Source organism: Manacus candei, unplaced genomic scaffold (genome assembly GCF_025592945.1).
Source record: "Manacus candei isolate 608988 ecotype Guabito, Panama unplaced genomic scaffold, ASM2559294v1 h1tg000060l, whole genome shotgun sequence".
Lineage (NCBI taxonomy): Eukaryota > Metazoa > Chordata > Aves > Passeriformes > Pipridae > Manacus > Manacus candei.
In genome coordinates this window covers 4,243,416-4,262,481 of record NW_026138108.1, presented here as the reverse complement: position 1 = coordinate 4,262,481, position 19,066 = coordinate 4,243,416, and the positions used below count along the sequence as shown (strand labels likewise).

The 19,066-nt window shown below is 41.7% G+C and overlaps 1 protein-coding gene across 6 annotated transcripts in view; it reads left to right on the top strand.

Annotated features, from left to right (window-relative positions):
• The window catches only part of MOB2 (MOB kinase activator 2), a 124,139-nt gene that overhangs the window by 76,862 nt on the left and 28,211 nt on the right, over positions 1 to 19,066 (top strand). Inside the window, exon 1 of one of the 6 annotated variants that reach the window (XM_051804093.1) lies at positions 15,403 to 15,565. The exons of the other annotated variants lie outside the window; for them this stretch is intronic. Within the exon in view, the coding sequence (XP_051660053.1) occupies positions 15,456 to 15,565 (110 nt within the window). The 5' untranslated portion in view covers positions 15,403 to 15,455. Of the gene's footprint in view, positions 1 to 15,402; positions 15,566 to 19,066 lie in introns of those variants that run through there. 6 annotated transcript variants of the gene reach the window in all.

The following is a 19,066-nucleotide window of genomic DNA, read 5'->3' as shown; positions in this document are numbered from 1 at the left end:
TTTATGGGAACAAACATAGTTTCCCATGTCGGGTGCTGTTCTTTGCACGTGCATGTGTGAAGCTCTCAGTGTAAACATGCTGCTGTTCAACAGTGCAGCCAAGTCACTGCAGTGGCAAACCTCCCTTGAAAGGGACTTCCTTTCCCTAGCTGGGTTCTGCTGTTTCTCTTGCATATCCAGTGACTTTGAAATTGCCTCATGGTGAGCTGCATCACAGGGTTAAACTGGCAGAAAAGGCAAATGCACCATTTCCAGTTGGCTTGGTCGGGGAGCATTGAAAGGGAATAATCCTCTCTGAAGAAGCTACCTGATAGAGTGGCTTAGCTGTGTCACTAAAAGATGCTCTCAAAGGGCTTCAAAAGATCCTAGTGGTGTTTTGCATTGGTAGACTAGTGAAGACCATTGTTAATAGACCTTTATTTGTTGACTGCTTAAGAACTATTTAAATATTAGTTTATTCTAAATCGGTTTTTAGAAATTAAAGAATTTCGCCCAGAAGTTCTAGAGTATGAAAATATCAATGTGGCTTTGTTTCTTTCTATCCATTCAGCCTATTTTTGAACAGCATTGCAGCTTTTGGTTTATTTAATATTTGTATGTGCACAGAGCAGATGTTTGTTGCCTTCATGGAAATGGAAGGCTGTTTGTGAAGGGTTACACAAGTAGAACAAATGCCAAGCTGCTGAGCTGTTTCTCATTGCCAGTCTGTTTCTCTTAAGCAACAATCTGCTAATAGAAGTTGTGGTACAAAAGCAGATGTCTAAGTACAGGAGGACAATCTGACTTCCTTTGTTGCATGGTAAGAGTGCATGGGCTTTCAAGTTTTGTTGGAAGCTGATTATCTGGAATTAGAAATAAGGCAGTAAATGAAGCCCCAAAGAAGGTAAACTTCAGCTTTCACTTCTAGTAGAGATGTAACATGTTGAAGTTGGGAAATGTCTTCAAGTTCTGACTTGCATAATGGCAATCTGTTAAGCCCTGGGATTCTCATCCATCAAGCAACCCAATGATCCTTGAGTATATGGAGTGCGTTAATGGAGAGGGTGAGGGTGGGTCATGTTTTTCAGCAAGCTCAGTTCTGAGTTCTGTACATTAAAAGTAGCATTGTTAAAGTGAGATGAAGGACAGTATTGAAGGAATCGGAGGGCACAACTTATTTTGGAGTCTTTCATTGCTGCTCTCTTAGTACGTTCCTTGTAAAGGATGGAAGAAGGCATTTGCCCTTTCTGAGTATAAGAGGGGAGAATAAGGAAGGCATTGGAGACAGCGGGCATAAAGTAGAACTGAGTGGCTTTCCACACTAATAGTCATATTAGCAGATGATAAGATGTACTCATTCAAGTTTTAGGCTGTATCATGTTCCCTGTTCCTTTCCACATGGTCCCTTGGGTCAGATAATTTGGCTCGAATCGATAACTGCTCTTTGCTCAAGGGTATTCAAGGATTACAGTGGAAGCAACACAATGATAAGGAGCTAATTTTATGTGGAAGAGGACATAACGTTTTTGCCACGTGGTCTCCATTTGCTTCCTACAACCTAATTTTGAATGGCTGTGCTGTGGCTTCCCTCCCCATGGTTGTGGGTGAGAAAGTGAAAAAGAATGGATTACAAGAAAAACAAGCTTCGTCTTTTTTTTTCTCCTTGAGGTTTTTAATCAAAGGTAGCACAATCCATGTGGGATGAAATGATCCTAGTTGTTACTAAGCTGATTAAATATTTATATCACAAGGGTTATATTATATTTATATCTCTTCTGTCTGGATAATATAAGTAAATTAATGATTTAATAGATTTTTCTTTCCTTGCTGAAATAATGAGAACTAGCATTCTTTCTGTTGACTTGGGATGCAAATATTATCTGAATTTCTAAATGTTAGAAACTCAAATGTTCTAACCTTGCAACAGGTCTTTTAATTTGTTGGGAAATGGAGATCCAGATGGAGTTCTGTATGCTTGTTCATCCCTATAAAGATTTTAGGACAGCTTCAGATCTTCTGAGCAGTCGTGCTTGCACTGTCTTGAGTAGGCACTTGGGTACCTTCTAAATTAGGAAGATAGAAAAGACCTGCAGTATTTAAAGACCGGAAAAAATTTCTAGTAATTAGGCATAAAGAGATTTTTTTTTTAGTTATTCATGAGGTCAAGAGATGGATATCATCATGGCTGGGCTTCACAAATGAAGATTTGGGAAGGGCTCTACCCACATTTGTTAGAGATGTGCTGGTGGCTAAAAAGACCAATACGAGATAGACACGTCCGATTGCAAAAGGCACGGCAGAAAGACTCCTTAGGTGGTAAATTCTGCAAGACACGATTCTTTCTGCGTTGTCTTTTCTCCTCGAGAGTGATCCTGTGTGCGTTCTCAAAGGAAACAGCAGTGTTATAGATGGTGTGTCTCCAGGCCTCCCGATTGGAGGCCAGAGTAGACCAGTTCTGTTGATCAATATGGCCAAGGCTGAGATGTTGTTTCAGGGAGTCCTTGTATCTCCTCTTCGGGGCTCCTCTCTTGCGGCAGCCGGTGGCAAGTTCACCATAGAGCAAGATCTTAGGGAGGCGGTGGTTGGTCCTTCATCCTGGAGACGTGCCCTGCCCAGCGCAGCTGTGTTCTCATCAACATGGCCTCAATGCTTGTGACTGCTGCCTGTTCTAGAACAGATGTATTGGTCACATAATCTGACCATTGGATGTTTAGGATTGTACGGAGGCAGCGTTGATGGAAGTGTTCTAGGAGTCGCAGGTGGTGACAGTAGATGACCCATGATTCAGATCCATATAAGAGAGTAGACAGCACTATGGCTCTGTAAACACTGATCTTTGTACTTTTCTTCAAGTGTTTATTACGCCAAACTCTTTTATGAAGCTTTCCGAAAGCACTGTATGCCTTTGCTAACCTGCAGTCAATCTCTCCGTCAATCTCACCGTCCAAGGAGATGATGCTTCCCAGGTAATTAAACTGCTGGACTGATTTGAGCTCTGATTCGCCAATGGTGATATGGGGATGATGGAAGACTTCCCGAGGTGCAGGTTGATAGAGAACTTCAGTCTTCTTTAAGCAGACTTTCAGCCCAAAAAGATCAGCAACTTCTGCAAAGCAGGATGTTAAATACTGCAGAGCTACTTCTGTGTGGGCGACAAGGGCGGCATCATCAGCATAAAGCAGCTCCCGGACAAGATGGTTTAAGGTCTTGGTGTGGGCCTTCAGTCGCCTTAGGTTGAATAGGCTTCCATCATCAAGAGATGAATATAATAGCTAACTAATGAAGTTTAAAGAAAAGGGGAAGAAGGAAGCTATAATCTAGCAGAGAAAGGATGACAATCATAATTGGAAACATAAATGGATGTTAAAATTAGGAGATTTGAAATATTCAAAGGATGTGCGCTTTAACAATGGATGTGATCTGCCATTGAAACAAATCTGTTATTTTGCTCTGTAATTTTTCTTCCTTGTCAGATACATGAGTTGAAACCAGATGCCTTTCTGGAAAGTGTGCTTTGGGCTGATTAAACTTTGGGTTCGCTACAGCAGTAACTAGATGAAAGGCAGACAAGAGCTGAAGGCTGGTTCTGACCCCAGAGCCTGCCGCTCTGGTTGCTGTGTGTACTGGCATATAGTGTTTCTAAGCATCTGGGTCTGGTAGCTCATTCTGTGGTTGGCACCTAATTGCCCCTGCTTCCCCAAGGGCCCCTGGAAAGGAGCTCTGGACAAGGGCAGCCACCCTACTTTGGCTGCTTTCTTCTGCGGGCTCCTGAGCAGGAGGTAGGTGGCTGCATCATTCCCTGCACGTGCAGTGCCTTTGATTTGTGCAATCCCAGTAAATCAGGCTTTTCAGGGAAGCGTTGGGTAGGTTCTGTGGTGTATGAGCCTGGCATGCCACTGGAGGAAACGTATGAATCATTGGGTGGAAAAGTTGGGTGTTACCCGTGTACATCTTGTCTCTGCTCCAAATGTCTTCTGGCATTGTTGGTTGGGGTATGAAGAAGGTTTTTGAGAGTACACCTGCACTGGAAGAAAGTCAAGTGTAATTATTGACAAAATGTGTTTATTTTACCAGTATAGCTTGTTTTACTTGGGCAGCTCGGAGGCATGGGTGAGGGGTGACTTCTAAAATGTTTGTGCAAAGCACAGGTTTCCTCGGAAGTGCTGTGTCTGCAGTGGCAGCCGCTCTTTGCTGCGTGCTGTACTTGTGTAGGCAAAATATCTTGGCTCAAAAAAGCACATGTTTTTATTGTGAAATAATGAGGATATGTAAGCTATAAAAACCATAGTGGGGACACAACTATTTGTTTTATTTACAAGGTTAAAACAGATGAACTCAACCCCGAGAAGGGGTGTGCAACATTGACTGTACCTACCTGGCAGATCTGTGAATTTTATACTGTGTTAAGTCTTGCATATTTTGTCTTGTCTTTAAAACTACTGTCCCTCAACAAACCACTATTGGTGAAGACAAAGCAATAGTCATATGAGGTGAAAGATAAGAGGAACTGTACATAACCTGTTGCTAACATCTGATTACATGCAAAGTCATTCCTTCTCCAACTGGCTGTTTAAAAGGTAAAGTTTTATCTGATGAGGCTTGTTTCTTGAAGGACTTTCTGAATCCTTGAACACTGAAGCATAATTTCTTGTCTCTTTTCTTTTGGTGTAGGAAGCAAACATCTTTGTTTAGTGCCCCTGCCCTCCCTCCTCCTTTAGGGACAACCAAAAGATCTGATGGGCTGCAGTGCTTGGGGCTGGTGAGAGGCCTGGGGTTACAGGGCAGTGTCTGTCACTGCTCGGCAGACTGATTAGCAGGGTGTCAGTCCTCAGTGGTATTATTTTTATCTGTTGAACATTTTGATATGCACCCAAATTGTGATGGATATGGATATTGACTTCAGTGAGGTGGATTTTTACCAGTTTCTTTATATATTTAGTCACAGCAAAAAAACAGGCAAAAAGGTACTTCATGCAGGAATTGGTAGTCAGCAGGTGTAAAAGCACTATCGCTGTGATTAGGTTCCAAATATGCATGAACACTTGCATATGCAAACAAAGCAAAGCCTAATTTGTGGAATAAAATATTTTATTGCTTTCAGAAACAGCCACAGCAATGAGTTTTGAACATTGTATCATTAAAAGCAACAAGTGTATTATTTTATGATAAAAAAATTATTTTTAGAATTTGCATTTACTTGGCCATTTGTTCATTGTACAAATGTGGAGCAGGTATTGGGAAGAAAATTAAGGTTTTCTTCTACTCTGTAGAGTTAAAATATCATGCCCTCATCTTCTCCCCTTCCTGGTCCCCTAAGAAAGCTTTGTCATATTGATGATGATTCTCAAGGAGATTAAGATCCAACCTTTTAATGTTCACACAGTTACATAAATTCTTCTGAGTGATCACTTTTATATACAAAAAACTGTTTGGATTGGGAAGACCGGCACTTGATCCTTAATGGCATTTGTACATTTTTTTGCTTTAGTACTGAACATGTAGGAGAGCAACTGGGAGCAGAATCTGTATTCTGTATTTTAGTACCCTCCAGCCCAAGAAAAAAAACCCTGAATTCTGAGGTAAAATCAGATACTTGAATATGGAGTGCAAATAAATATACCAAGGTTAGCTTTTTGAGTGTTTAATTCTTAGCTTTTAGGTGTCTTGTTGTAATGTGACTTGCTAAAATGTGGTTACCCGGAGTTGACTGACTCTTGACAGAGATATGTCTAGGATTAAAATTCTATAAGGCTGCATCTGTTCAGAGGAATTCTGCATGGTTCATACTTCTGGCCAACATATGGAAGAGTTTGTAAAGTTTTGATGGTATTTTCAATTATCTACTAGGTTTTGTTTCTGGTGCTTCTGGTTAATATGTGTGAATTAGAAATACATCCTGTTTCTCCTTTTGTGAGATGTGCCCCTATTCATTTTATAGAAATAGGAGAAAGTCCTTGACACTCTTTTCTGTTCAATGCACATTTAGAAGTGAATTCTTTTTCTGAAGTTTAAGGATATTTTCTGTTCCAATGTTTTAAGGATTTTTTTTTTTAATCAGCATGTCAGTACAGAAAGTTGAGGCAACAGTGGTGAAAACAAGGGCAAAAAAATACTAAATTTTCTCCTTCAGCTTTCTTCACTACCTGTTTCATAATGCTAATAAAAATAAAGCTACTGAAATAAAAAATAACTGTTCCTTTACTAAAGTAAAAACACTTAAAAGATTGATGGTGCAGCCCGAGTGTGGGTGTGGACATGTTTATGTAATATGGGAAAAATTTTCTAACAAACTAAGAATAGTGGTTAAATGTTTGTCCTCTCAGTAGTATCCTAGTCATGATGCAATTCTCAGCAAAGTGCACTATAATTAAACAGGGGAGTTGCTATTTGCATAGTGGAACGCAATGTATTTTCCCCCGTTTCAAACAATTTTTAGAGCAGAACATTGAAAAGGAAAGGTTCACGTACTGTGTATTGGAGCACATTTCCTTGATGCACATAATGTACCTTCAAAGTGTAGAAGTAGCTCAAGATGCAGGGTGAATACATATTCTAGTATTCACTTTCACCTCTCCAGTGAGAAGCGTAGAAAAATGTGAAAACAATTCAGGCATTGTGTTATCACTGAATTTAGACAAAATTTTGAGATATAAATTTTGATTATGTGTGTGTGTGTGTATATATGTGTGTGTATATATATAATCTTGATGTAGAGAGGGGCTCAATTTCATTTGCATCTCAGAGGAAGTAGTGGCAGAGTGGGACTCCTGAGAAGTCTGGAGTTGTCCTTCTCCTCTCCTGTTACCACATAGCATTTTCAGTCCTCTGGCCCTCGCCTGCCTGTGCATCCTTGCAGTAACTCTGCAGCTTCAGTGCCTCTTCCCAGCCATGAAGCAATTTTCATCAAGCATTTGAAAAAGATGTCTTTGCCACGTTCGTGGTAATGGTATTTCTCAGTAGCTAAGTAGGAATTATGATAGTTTGGCATCATTACCCATTGATCCTAGTCTCAGGACGTATTGATACAGACAGAGTCCTGAAAGCAAGTAGTTCAGGAAAAGTATGCTAAACGAGGCATGCAAAATGTAGATTATAGTAATTTCTTTGGGTTTGGCTGTGGAATTGGGGTAGAGACTTATTTAGCAAAGTTCATGCAGAACAGTCTTCATAGACATTTCGTAGACACTGTAGTGACCTTTCCTCAGTTTCTGTCCAGGACCTTAACTGTGACTTTTTTTGTACCAGAGAGCAGGCAAGGCTAATTTTCTTACTGCATTGCTAAAACATGACAAATGACAATCTTGTCTAACCAGAACAGCAAAGCTCTTCTGTCAGCCAGTGCTTTCGTTTCCTAGTAGATAAACATGCATTCAGGAGTTGTAATGGACTCTGGGAAAAAAGGTGTAAATGTAGCCATAGAACAAATTCTAGGCAAAATGAAGGTTTTAAGCAAGACAGCATCAGAAAAGCTTTATATACAGCAGTGTTGCTCAGTGACAGATGTGTGCTTCACGGTGTTATTTTTAAACCCATGTCTTTCTCCATGATTGACTTAAACTCAGGGCTTTTCCATTGTACATGCTAACTTTTCCCTTGATCAGATGAGATTTGGGTTAATTTCCTACATTTTATGGTGTTTCTTCCTGCAGATGTAATCTGTGACTGCCTCTTAATCAGAGTTTACAGAGCGTGAGCATGTCACAGTAATAAAAGTACTTGTGTCCTGTAAAGTGATAATCTAGCCACAATTTGGAAGGCACTTCTGTTATAAGTAGACCTTCTCATGACCTGCGTAGGCTTCCAGGAGGGACTTTTTAAAAAAACTGCCTTCAGATATTGTGAGCCTAAAAAGGAAAATTCTGATAGTTTGAGATAATTCAAGTACGTGTGGTTTGTATAAAGAAGTGATGTTTTCCATGAATTTTTCTTTTTTGGGTGTTTTTTGTTGTTTTTTTACTACTATCATCATTTCCCTCAGTGACTTAACTTGCTTTTGAAAAAATGTTATTTAGAAACAGTGAATGTGATACAAACCCAACAATCCTGTGTACACAAGCTTTTTTTAATCCACCAGTTCCTTATTAAACTAGGCCAGTGCACTTCCAGAATATATTACTGCAGAGCCCTGAAAAGAAGCATATGGTAGTCTTAACCTTAAATTGTATTATCCTGCCACTCTTGTCCAGATGTGTCCCGAATTTGTAGGATAGGGTTGATCTCAACATCATATGATCATATTGGGTTATGTAAGATGCTGGAAGTTTTTTATGCCATCCAAGTATTCAAATCAAAAGGGTGAGTGAATGTACTGAATCCATTTATTTCATCAGAAAATCAGAGCATGAAAACTGGCTGTATTTTTGTAAGAAGTTCTGGGAAAATGACAGGCAGGTTACTCATGCTCTGCAGTCCTGTGTGGCTGTGCCTACATAAGTGGGTATATCCCACATGCAACAGGGCTCTCACTCAGGCAAGACTGGCAGACACAGCAAAGACCCAAGAGAGCTCTCTTGGGTGCTGTGAGAGTATTGTAGGTTCTTGTGTGCAAGATTTTGGATATATCCAAGTGTCAAAAATTGTCCTAAGAAACTTCCAAAAAACATTTTTTTTCAGTAGGTTTGCAAATCTCTCATTTAATATCCTGAATAAGAAATGTTAATTTTTTTCGAAAGGCTTGAAATCCCTAATCAGCAGTACGTCAGGTTTGAGGTTCCTCAAAGGCAAGTCCTTCATGCTTTTACTTCCACGACTGTTTTGAAATCCAGCAGTGTAACTTCAGCAGAGGTGAGCCCCGGTGCTAGTCACCTTGGTAGTGTCTGTCTGAAGCCCAGTGTCCATGTGCAGCACACGCCTTCGCACGCACACTGACCAAACAGGTTTTACTGCAGAGCTGGGAAGTGCCCCTCCTCTGGGCTGAGCTGCCCCAATGCAAACACTACTCATACTTACTCATTTGCTGAACGCCTGCTGGAAAGTTTTTCATCTGTGTAATAAATTTGAACTATTTCAGGTTATAAGTTAGGTACTTCATGGCATTGTTTACATGGCGAAATCTGTGTTGGCCTCCTGTTGCTCTGATCTGTACTGGGCCTGGGTGGTATTAAGAAATCAAATTAGCTTGGATGCAGCATCTGTGTGCTGGGTTGTATGTGGAATGCAAATGTGCGCTCGTCTGGGTGTGAATCAAGTTAATTTTGTGACTTCTGGATTTTGTGGTCCTGCTCCTCAGAAGTAGTAGCTAAGGAGTTACTCTGTAAGTGCCAGGAATTACAACGAATAGTTTCTCATTACATAATGTAAGCTCTGTGTGTTATATTTTGTAATGCATGCCTGGAGAAAAATCTCATAGAATAAATTTCATGCTTATTTCGTTAATTGTTTCTCCCTGGTGCTGTCATCTAAATTTGACATTACCAGCTAAAATCATTTGCTATACTGAAATGAAGCCATTCTTAGCACCAAAAAGGAGGGAAACTTGTATTTCCTTAGTGTTTCTCCATCTGTCTGGGAAAACTCTGCAAGTTCACTCCCAGCATCTCCCCTTTTTTCTTCTATCCTTTCCCACCCAAGCGTAGATAGTCCTGACCAATGACAGTGCTGACACAGATACCCTCCTTTCCTGTGCTGATTACGCCTTTGACTCCTTAGCCTAGGGTTTTGTTCCAATTTGCAATCAGGGTTTTATTTTCCATGCCATATTTAACTAAGTCTGTGAAAACAGTAGTCATGTTGTAAAACTTACAGGGAGAGTTCTGTATATATGTAGCAAGTAGCTCTGAATATATTAAACAATCCCTGGGGAGAACTTCTTAGCCAAGTTTTACCTCTTTATATGAAGCTTGAGGTCCAGTGTATTTGGGAGAGGGAAGGAAAATAACAGGAGCCTTTCATTTTAGCTTTTCTGTATCAAGTACATAGTGCACTAATGCTTCCCTGGAGTGTAGCCTAGTTAAACTTTAAAATTAGGGCAAGAAAAAAAGAGGAATGGTAAAATGTGAGATGGAATTGTCACTTGTGTTATCTCTGGGAAGGAACTAACAGCAGCTGCAATGGTATAAATTCAGTATCTCAGTCTTTACAGTGTGCTGTATGCACCCCGTGCAGCCTATCAGCAGGCACTCTGCTTAATAAGAATTCTTCCTTTGACGTACTTGGTGAAATACAGGTGTTGAAAGACATCTTTTTGGGCACTCAGAATGATAAATGCTTAGCTTCACTGGCAAACCTTCACTTGCTGCTGTTTTCTTCTCCCCCTTTTCCCCACTGGAAGAAAAAAAGGGATTTTATCTTCTTTGAGATGGATATTGCATGTCACTTGAGCTCCAGTGTCACCTGGAGCTATTACCAGGCTTTTACTCAGCAAACTTTGTATTTATGGAAGACACTTTTATGAGGATGTTAGATTTGAGTTGTTTATTTTCAAATATTTTCGAATTTATTGTTCCATTATGTTGTAGTGCCAAGCATATTGTTTTGCAATCTAGAAAGAGGAAAACCCTCTGCCTCCTGAGACTGTGTCATTGCAGTGTTTTACTGTTGTGGAATGAAAGGTATCATGTAGAACTGCTTCATCCTCACTGAAAGAAGGTGCTATATAATGCTATGCAACACCTTAGTACAGAAAGTAAATAACCTTTTTGGTGGAAACAGGGGAGGCTTGAAGCAGAATGCAGTAGTATTGGAACTTGCCTAGGATACTGAATAATAACTTTTAATTATAGAAATTATTTTTATAACAGTGGTAAGTTTTTAGGAGTCCTCCAAACTAAGGTCTGAATCTGATGCTTCTCTCCAACTCCGTGGCGATTCTTTGACTCAGAATTTTACTTGCCACAAACTCACCTGGAACAGCTGCTCAGGAAGCAAGTGTCCTTCCAGTGTATGTTTTGCAGAGAGCTTTTGTCATTTGAAGTGGGCTGACTCAGGAGGACTGACTGAAATGCAGGTGATAGAAATGAACTCTGTTCTTTATTTCAAATCACTTTTCCGTGTAGAGACTGAGTGTGCCCATCTCATCCTTTATTAATGGAGCTCGGGTCCTAGTTCAGTGCTGGTAGAGTTGAGCTGCTGCTGTTGCTGCTTCCTTCAACACATTCATGTTCTTCAGCTTTGATCCATACACACTTGGTGAACCTGGTTTAACTTGACATTTGGGATTTCAGAACAATAGATGCACCAACACATATCAGAAATACAGTGCCTTTGAGATCACGATTTCTGTTTGGTACATATGGTAGCATTCACTCTTCTCTTCCTTTGTTTTCATTTTTTTAAGTGATATTTGATGAACCCTTCATTCTTCTCATTTTGTTCATCCTTTCCGAAAAACCTTAATATAAATATAACTTTTTTGAGTTCCTAGTGGAGCTTTACTGATATTTTGAGCTAATTTGCTGTTCTTGTTGCTATTGATTGTTTCTCATGTTATGGATGAAGTGATAATATCATTTATCATTTTTTGCTCTCTGCCTGTTGTAGAAAAAAACACCTCATAGTTATTGATGAAGCCAAAGGCGGTTACAGGGTAGACACTGACTTGTCACTGTTACCAGTTTTCAATAAAGTAGCAAATGTAGGCACCTTGTGACTTACAAGTGTGCTGCTCTTAAACTCAGTCTTTTATAAACAAACTTTCTGCAGTGTGTGTGACCACTTTGCTCAGGCTTGTGTCACAACACCGTTTGTGGCCAGGAAGACCTATTTCTCCTGCTATAATCTCAACTGTGGAGCTGAACACATACCTTTGAAATCTTCTATTTCCCTCTTCGCTATGACCACCTCCAAACTGCTTTTTGAGATTGAGACAACTTGTCTTCAGCCTGTCTTCTGTCCAAAATCCATGCCTTTACTGTTGACACAAAGCAGATCTGCTCATGCCATCTGCTGCTGTGTGAGGATGACAAAATGGAGAGCAAATGTAATCTCAGTATAAATACAGTTTAGAGTCAAGCTAAAGGATAAAATGTTCTCGTTGCTGGTTTTCAGTGGTTCCAGAGACCTGGGGGTACCTGTGAGGTAACTGGAAAGGGTACTTGGCTAGGTGGCAGCAGGACCCTAAAGTCAAACAAAAGGGCTAATGAGCTTGCAAAATTGAAATGTTATATGTCAGGCAGGGACACACAATAAACTTTAGCTTAATTTAAAACAGAACTTTACAGTGTGATGCAAGACTTCATATCTATACATATAAATGCTGAATTGTACCTTAATCAAAATAATGGTTATGATTTTTTTTCTTTTCTCTGGCATTGTTTGCTTGTCTGGGTTGAATACAACTTGCTTTCTTTGCCAAACCTCTGGGTACTAATATATATTCCTGTGGTGGCTGCTTTACACTTTTTATGGAACAGTAGAAGGAGCAAATAAGTATATAATTGTTAACTGCTGCTTATAACAGCATTATAAATACAAAACATTATTCATAAAATTTATAAATATCACTCCTTGGCTTGGTGGTTGGGATCAATGTAGAAAGCTTTCCATGAGTGTACTGTAAGCATATATAGTCATATGTAAGTGGGTGCTCTTCCCAGTGCACTGTTGTGCCCTTCCTCTGTGCCACTGGTGATGCTACTGTTTTGCATATCTGTGGGTCTAGTACACATCATAAAGCTGTTGGTAGGTCCATTCACAGATATTTCTGTTAATGTTTCAGTGGTGATTTCAATACACAACTCCGATCCTTCAAGGCTGTCTGGAGGGTAAGGTATATGCCAGAAGCAGTTTGCCGCTGCTGAAGCAACTTGGACCAAGATTGGATCCAACAGTTGGTAAATCAGGCGATGTTGAGAAAGCAAGTGAAAAAAAAGCTTCCAGTGGTTGTAAATAAGCAGGATTTCACATGGCTGTAAGACACACCCTTAAGGAAGTGCAGATATGCATCCTTCAGAATATGCATAGGTGGAGATCAGACCAGCAGCCATGTTCAAATAAACACATTGGTTGTAGATGGAGTACTGCTCTTTCTGGATGAAGCAGCTCTCAAGTAAACCCATTTATGTCTGCAGATTTGCTGTAAATCGTGTTGAAGTGTGAGAATCTGTACTGCACGTGTGTTTTAAATTATTTGTGTTGATGCCACATAAATAAAGTGTGTGTGCTTAAGTTGTGCTTCCTATAATCACCCGTTTGATTTTTATTATTATGAAGCATTTAAAATTGACTTTGAGATGCTGGGTTTTCACACAACTTGCATAAAATCCCCTACTACAGGTGAACTGTAGCATGCAGTTGACCCAAAAAGGGGATACTGCTTGAGTAGAGGAAAACCGATAGATGGAGGAAAGGCTGGAAATGGTGCCACAGAGACATACGGTTGAGGAAAGCAAAAGATAAAGCATTGATTTGATGTGGAAGCTAGCAGAATAGAGAAACAGGCCATTTATATGCATCAAAGTAAAAAGATACCAGGTTTGAAAATTGTATTTCAGTTGATCTATCAGTTTTAACAGCAGAGCATCAGTTCCTAAACTGTATGAGATCACAGAACCTCTCTCTCTGAAGAGTGACTGTTTAGCAGTCAGATTCATGGAGAGGCCAGCTTCCCTAGTACAACTGTAATACCACAGAGCTGTATTTATTTTGGTTTCACCCCTGGATTTTCCTTTAATTTACTTTGAATAGACAGACTTTTATTAAAACTTAAGCTGCTTTATATCACAGGCTTGTTGTTTTTAAGGTGGTTCTTCAACAAACAGCATTCCCTCTGTGTGGATTTCCCTGGTGAATGAAGCAAGGGCAGCTGCCCTCTTGGCAGGTGCCTTTCCTCCATTTGCCAGGATTCTTGCTTTTTAGTGTTACTGTCACAAGTCGCTGTTACCGGGGGAAAAGGTTGAGTGAGCATCAGATTTTTCACGGATTGGATAATCTTCTGTATGAAGTGCCGAGATGCAGCACGGAAAGCTGAGCTGTGTTCAGCTGCAGGCTTCCTGTGTGCTATCAGTGAAGTCATTACAACCCCTGTCTTAAGTGGATTGCTTGGAGAGTGGGAATAAAAATACCTCCTACTTCACAAGGGTGTGGAGGCCTAACTTGGACATGCAACTAAAAGTGCATAGCTGACAAACACCACTGTCCCAAGCAGGGACTGAGTAGTGACACATTATTCCTCCAAGTTGCATCACGTGGCTGTGGTTTCTTGGGTTTGTGCAAACAGCAGCCACATTCCCAACTGCTTTGACCAAGTGATGCTGGGTTGGTGACGGCAGCAATGTCATTGTTTGTGCTAAGTTTAATTCAACGAGCCTGTTGGCCTTCTGTTTACAGGGAAAGATGCCTGTCCAGTAAATGAACTGGAACGCTTGGCTATACCTGTCTGGGGAAGGGCCCCTTCTGACTGCAGCCTGCATTGGAGGTGTATGTAAAATAGCAAACCCCCTGTTTTCTCTGAGATGTCGTGGGTTGGGTTTTAGCCTTTCAGAATAAGTGATGTCCTCAGGGCTTTGTGTTCTAGGTCACATTATGCCACACCTGTCACATTTTTTGTTGTGATTTGGCTCTAAATGCTACATCAGCAAGCTGTGGGCACAGCTGCCTGTCCAAAAGGGGCGTGAAGTGGTGGTTTTGTGCTGTGGCTAAGGAGCTGGACATATAGTGCTTTTCTAAGGTCTGCTAGGAAAATTCATGGCAAAGTGGTTTCTCTGGGTAAAACTGCTGGTGTGTGACAATGGGCCTTGTGTTTGTGGATGCTGCTTAATCCCTTGTCCTCTGAGAACCATTACCAAAGTGCCTACTTGTAACTCTGGTCACAATGGCAAGACAGCTCTGGTTTTATTCTTTTTTCTGCTGATTTTATTCTTCTTCATCCTTCAGCTGTGTTTAAGCCTCTCTGATAAAAGTCTTGATGTCATTTCTGGGCTGACCTGCACTATGTAAAACTGCTCCTGGCAGACCGTCTGTAGCTCTGTTCTTGGGTTAGCCCATGCCCTTGCATGTCGCAGAGTCCTGAGGGCAGCGCAAAGCCTTGCTCACAAAAGGCATCATTATTCCCGTTTCTCACTGGGAGTCCAGCCTGGCCCCATTACGGACGGGGCCCGTACTGCAGACAGGAACAGCGGCGCGCCTGCCCCATGTCCTGCTCAGTCAGGCACCGTCCTACTTTGCCTCGCTCTCTCTCCGGCTGCCAAGAGAAGGGGCAGAGGACTGACTGGTGATGGTGTTGCTGCTTGTGCCGCGCAGCCGGGCCCGGGGCGCTGCCTCCCCCTGTCCCAGCCCCAGGCAGGGTTGTGTAACGCGGCCGGGCCCCGCAGCCCGGCGGAGCGGGGGCCCCTGTCCGGGCCGGTTCGGGGCAGCGCCGGCCGGGGCGGGGCGGGGCGGAGGAGCGGCGGCACCGCCCGCCCCCAGCGCCATTGGCGGCTCCCGGCGGGGCCGGGCGGGGGCGGGAGCTGCCCGGGGACAGCGGCGGGGAGTGCGGGCCGAGCTGTGTCCCCCCTCCGCTCCGCTCCGCTCGGCTCCGCTCGGCTCGGCTCGGCCGTACCATGGTCGGGGATCACTGCAGCCTCCCCGGTGAACGGCCCGTGCTCGCCCAGAGTCCCAAACCCGGACTAAGCTGCAAGATGGTCCTGCAGGCGGTGGGCAAAGTGCTGCGGTAAGGACGGCGGCGGGCAGGGCAGGGCGGCTGCCCACGGGGCATCCCGGGAGAGCAGGGAGATGGAGCTCCAGTGAAAACTCCGTCCCGGGCGCCGGGCGCTGCTCAGTCCCGCTCGTGTGTGGAGGAGGGAGGCTGCTTTCGGGAGGGTGGAAGTTGGAACGGTAGTAGTTGCTTGGGGAGAAACATTTGTTCACCCTTAGCACTGCAGTCAAGTTTTGTTTGTGCTTTCATGAGAAATGAATTTCCAGGACGTAAGCAGGCAGTGAAGGTCCTGGCTTGCCTGAATAAGGAGTCCGACCAACATGCTGCATATGCTTTGGCAAGTTTTCTACAGAAATGTTGTAAGATGAGGGGAAAAAATGGCTCATGTAGCTCAAAAGGACTTGTGTGAGCACTGAGACGTGCATGACTACTGAGACCAAAACCAGACTCTTTGGCAAAGGATGTGCAGTAATATGATTCGGAGGAGTTCTGACCCGTTCTGGTTGGCAGGGAAAAACGTCACCACAAATATTAGGTTTAGCAGCCTTGTTCTTCAACAACTGCAGCTTTTTATTTTGGTTAAGTATGTACAGATATTTTTCTGGGATCTGTGAGGAATGGCAGTGCTGCTTCAAAAAGGAGCCTTGTTCCTTCAGCGTTGTCCCCGTTTTCTACTGTCTGTTGCCAACTGTTTAATGTTTGTCAACAGAAACATTATCCCTCTCTTCCTCCCTTGACTCATGTCTCTCCCCGAGCGACTTTAGGGGAGCAATTTATTAAAGCAGAATGTTCTGCTCACGAAGCGGCTGAGCTCTGACTGGGACTTCAGCTAGAGTTCAATGGGCTTGAAGCAGGCTTGGTGAGAACAGCTGCTCAGAGTTGCTCTTAAAGAAGTCGTGTATTGCAGTACTTTTTTTTGTCCGTGTTAAAAATATTTTCCTGTAGAAAACATTAGTTTAAGGAATTCAGGTCTCTCTTTCAGCTTTTTAACAAGTTTAATGTCCCTTCTTTGCATTTTTGGGGGGTGTTGTGTCTATAATTCAATATGGTGTTACACAGCTGGTCATATCATAAAATCCTTTGGCCAGCGGCTTGCTATTCATGCTGTGAACCTTTTGAAGTTTTTGGTAGCTGTTCTACTGGCAGCACTCCCAGATGTAAATAGATGGGTGTCTCTGTAGAGAAGAATTGCCAAACCTCCAAACCTTTTGTTCAGCATCTATGGCAGTTTATTTTAAAGAATAGGTAAGTTCCTGTGACTTAGCAGTAAAACATATATTTTTGGTTTATGCAGTGCACACGTTTGAAAAAATGTAGCTTAACCTCATCCTTTCTTCTCTTACTGGAGTATGTGCAGAAATTGTGCTTAATTTTATTTACCTTTTTTTTTTCTTCTGATATTTATTTTCTACATGTACTATAAACCTTTTGTGAAAGCAGGAAAAAGCTGTTGTCACACATGAAATGTTTTGGGCTGGGGAATTAATAGGATAACTTTATTTTGCTAAGCTGTTACTAGATGGGGGTGATTACTATTTTGTAGTACAGTGGGGTTTTTTTTATGTGTCTCTTTTCATACTGGGTTATCTCCTTTTGCTCAGAGTTAGAGAGAAATGTGAAGTCACAAAAAATTTCTTTAGATGCCAGACTGTTTCTCTTGTTTCTCTTCTTGAATCTGCTTCAGATGCCTTATCTGACCTTTTGTGTGTTACTTCATCTTACTTTGTTCTGTGAAACATGAGCTCATCCTAGTCTGCAAAGAGCTCAGGCAGTGTAAGAGCACAGGTAGCTGTGCTATCTCTCTAGCTAGGAGCCCAGGTAAATCCCAAGTCCAATCAAAGTTTTCTTATTGCAGAAATTGGGTATTAGTACTTAAGGAAGTGTAAGCCCAGTCAGTGATGGTGAAAGAAGGAACCACATGGGACCTCATTTAGGCCAAAAATGGTGTCTGGTTGGTGACAGCTGTGGTGGGATTTCTGTGAACAGAGGCATCTGCAGCTGAGCTTCGTCCACCTTATTGTTGATAGATAAGAAAAGAGACCTTAGAGGCATGGTTGAATGCAGAGGTGCAATGCCACCCCAATACAGAGTGACCCTTGATAATACTACATTGTAGTCATAAGAAGTTAAATGAGATTGTATAAACCATTACTATAATGGTTTGCCATCTCAGAGTAAGAGTAGGACAAAGGGTTATCAAATACCACTTTTAAGCTTGGCCTCCTGAAACTCTGCTGATTGAGTTTTCTCCAGTCTGTACAGAGGATGAATCCATGCTAAACTCTGCATGCAGTAATTTTTCTTCTGTTGATCAGGCCATCACCAGTGCCTTCGTGATGAGATCAGAGAATATCTTGCTTGTGCGTAGCTTGGTGTTACGAACAGCTCACTGCATTTTAGGCTCTTTTCTTGGGCCTGACTGGGAACTGTCATCATCACAGTTCCCTTCCAGCCCTCCATAGGCTGCCAAGGAATTGTAGAAATTCACAATGGACAAGGGATATAGTGCCTGTCTTCACTCCAGATTGCCTCCATTCTTGTCTCTCTCCTGGTTGTGAATTTTAAAGCTCAGTTATTCGTATACAGTACTTAATCAGTTTGATTCCCTGCGTAGCAGATTTGTTGTATATTATTTACGTGAGTTGTGTGTAGTTACAACCGACTCACTTGAAGTTTTTAACACGCAAGTTGTTTTCATTAGTTAGTAGGTCTAAGGCCTCCTGGCTGCCAGATAGTATGTGTTTCACACACTAGTAATAACAGCTGCCAAAGGAGGAATCAGTATGTGGAAGAAACAAGGAGGGAAGTGTGAGGAAGCAGAAAGACTTCACGAGAAGCAGTAGCAGCCCTGAGAACCTGAGAAGAGTTTAAAAGAGCATAAGGAAAGACAACTGAACTAGAAAGGGGGAAAAATTGTAACAAAAGCAACAGATGTGTTCTCAGTCTTTCTAATTAATGTTTTATGAATGCTACTGTTAGGTTTATTGCTCTTTTAAATTATTAGTGATTCAGCTATGAAGAACTCTGGAGATGCTTGTATCTTTCATCATATTGGTTAGTAAACTGTGTCTAACACTTCAGGGATAGGATCAAGGCTACTCACTTGTAACGATTAAAAAAATTATAACACCATTAGAAGAGTGTCATCTCCCCTTTAAATTAATCATAGCATAGCTGAAAAGAAGTTGTGTGTATTCTTTAGCACAGTGTTTAATTAGGGCTTTCATTTCACTTATGTTTTTGAAATATGTTAATGTCATTTTTTCTCTCTCGTGTAATGAATTGTGCAATTATGTAGCCCATGGTTAGAGAGGAAATAAAACTAAAATGGGTGCAGTTTTTCTGCATTTTGTTATTTTGATTTCTATGAGTTGGTGGTTCTGGAGAGGTAGAAGGAGAAAGGGAAAAGAGTATCATGTCAAAACTTGGAATATTATTCTCTTTTATAGCATTATTTCATTAATTGTTCAAGTTTTTTGTGGCACCACAGATTCCCATTAGCTTCCTTGCAGAGAT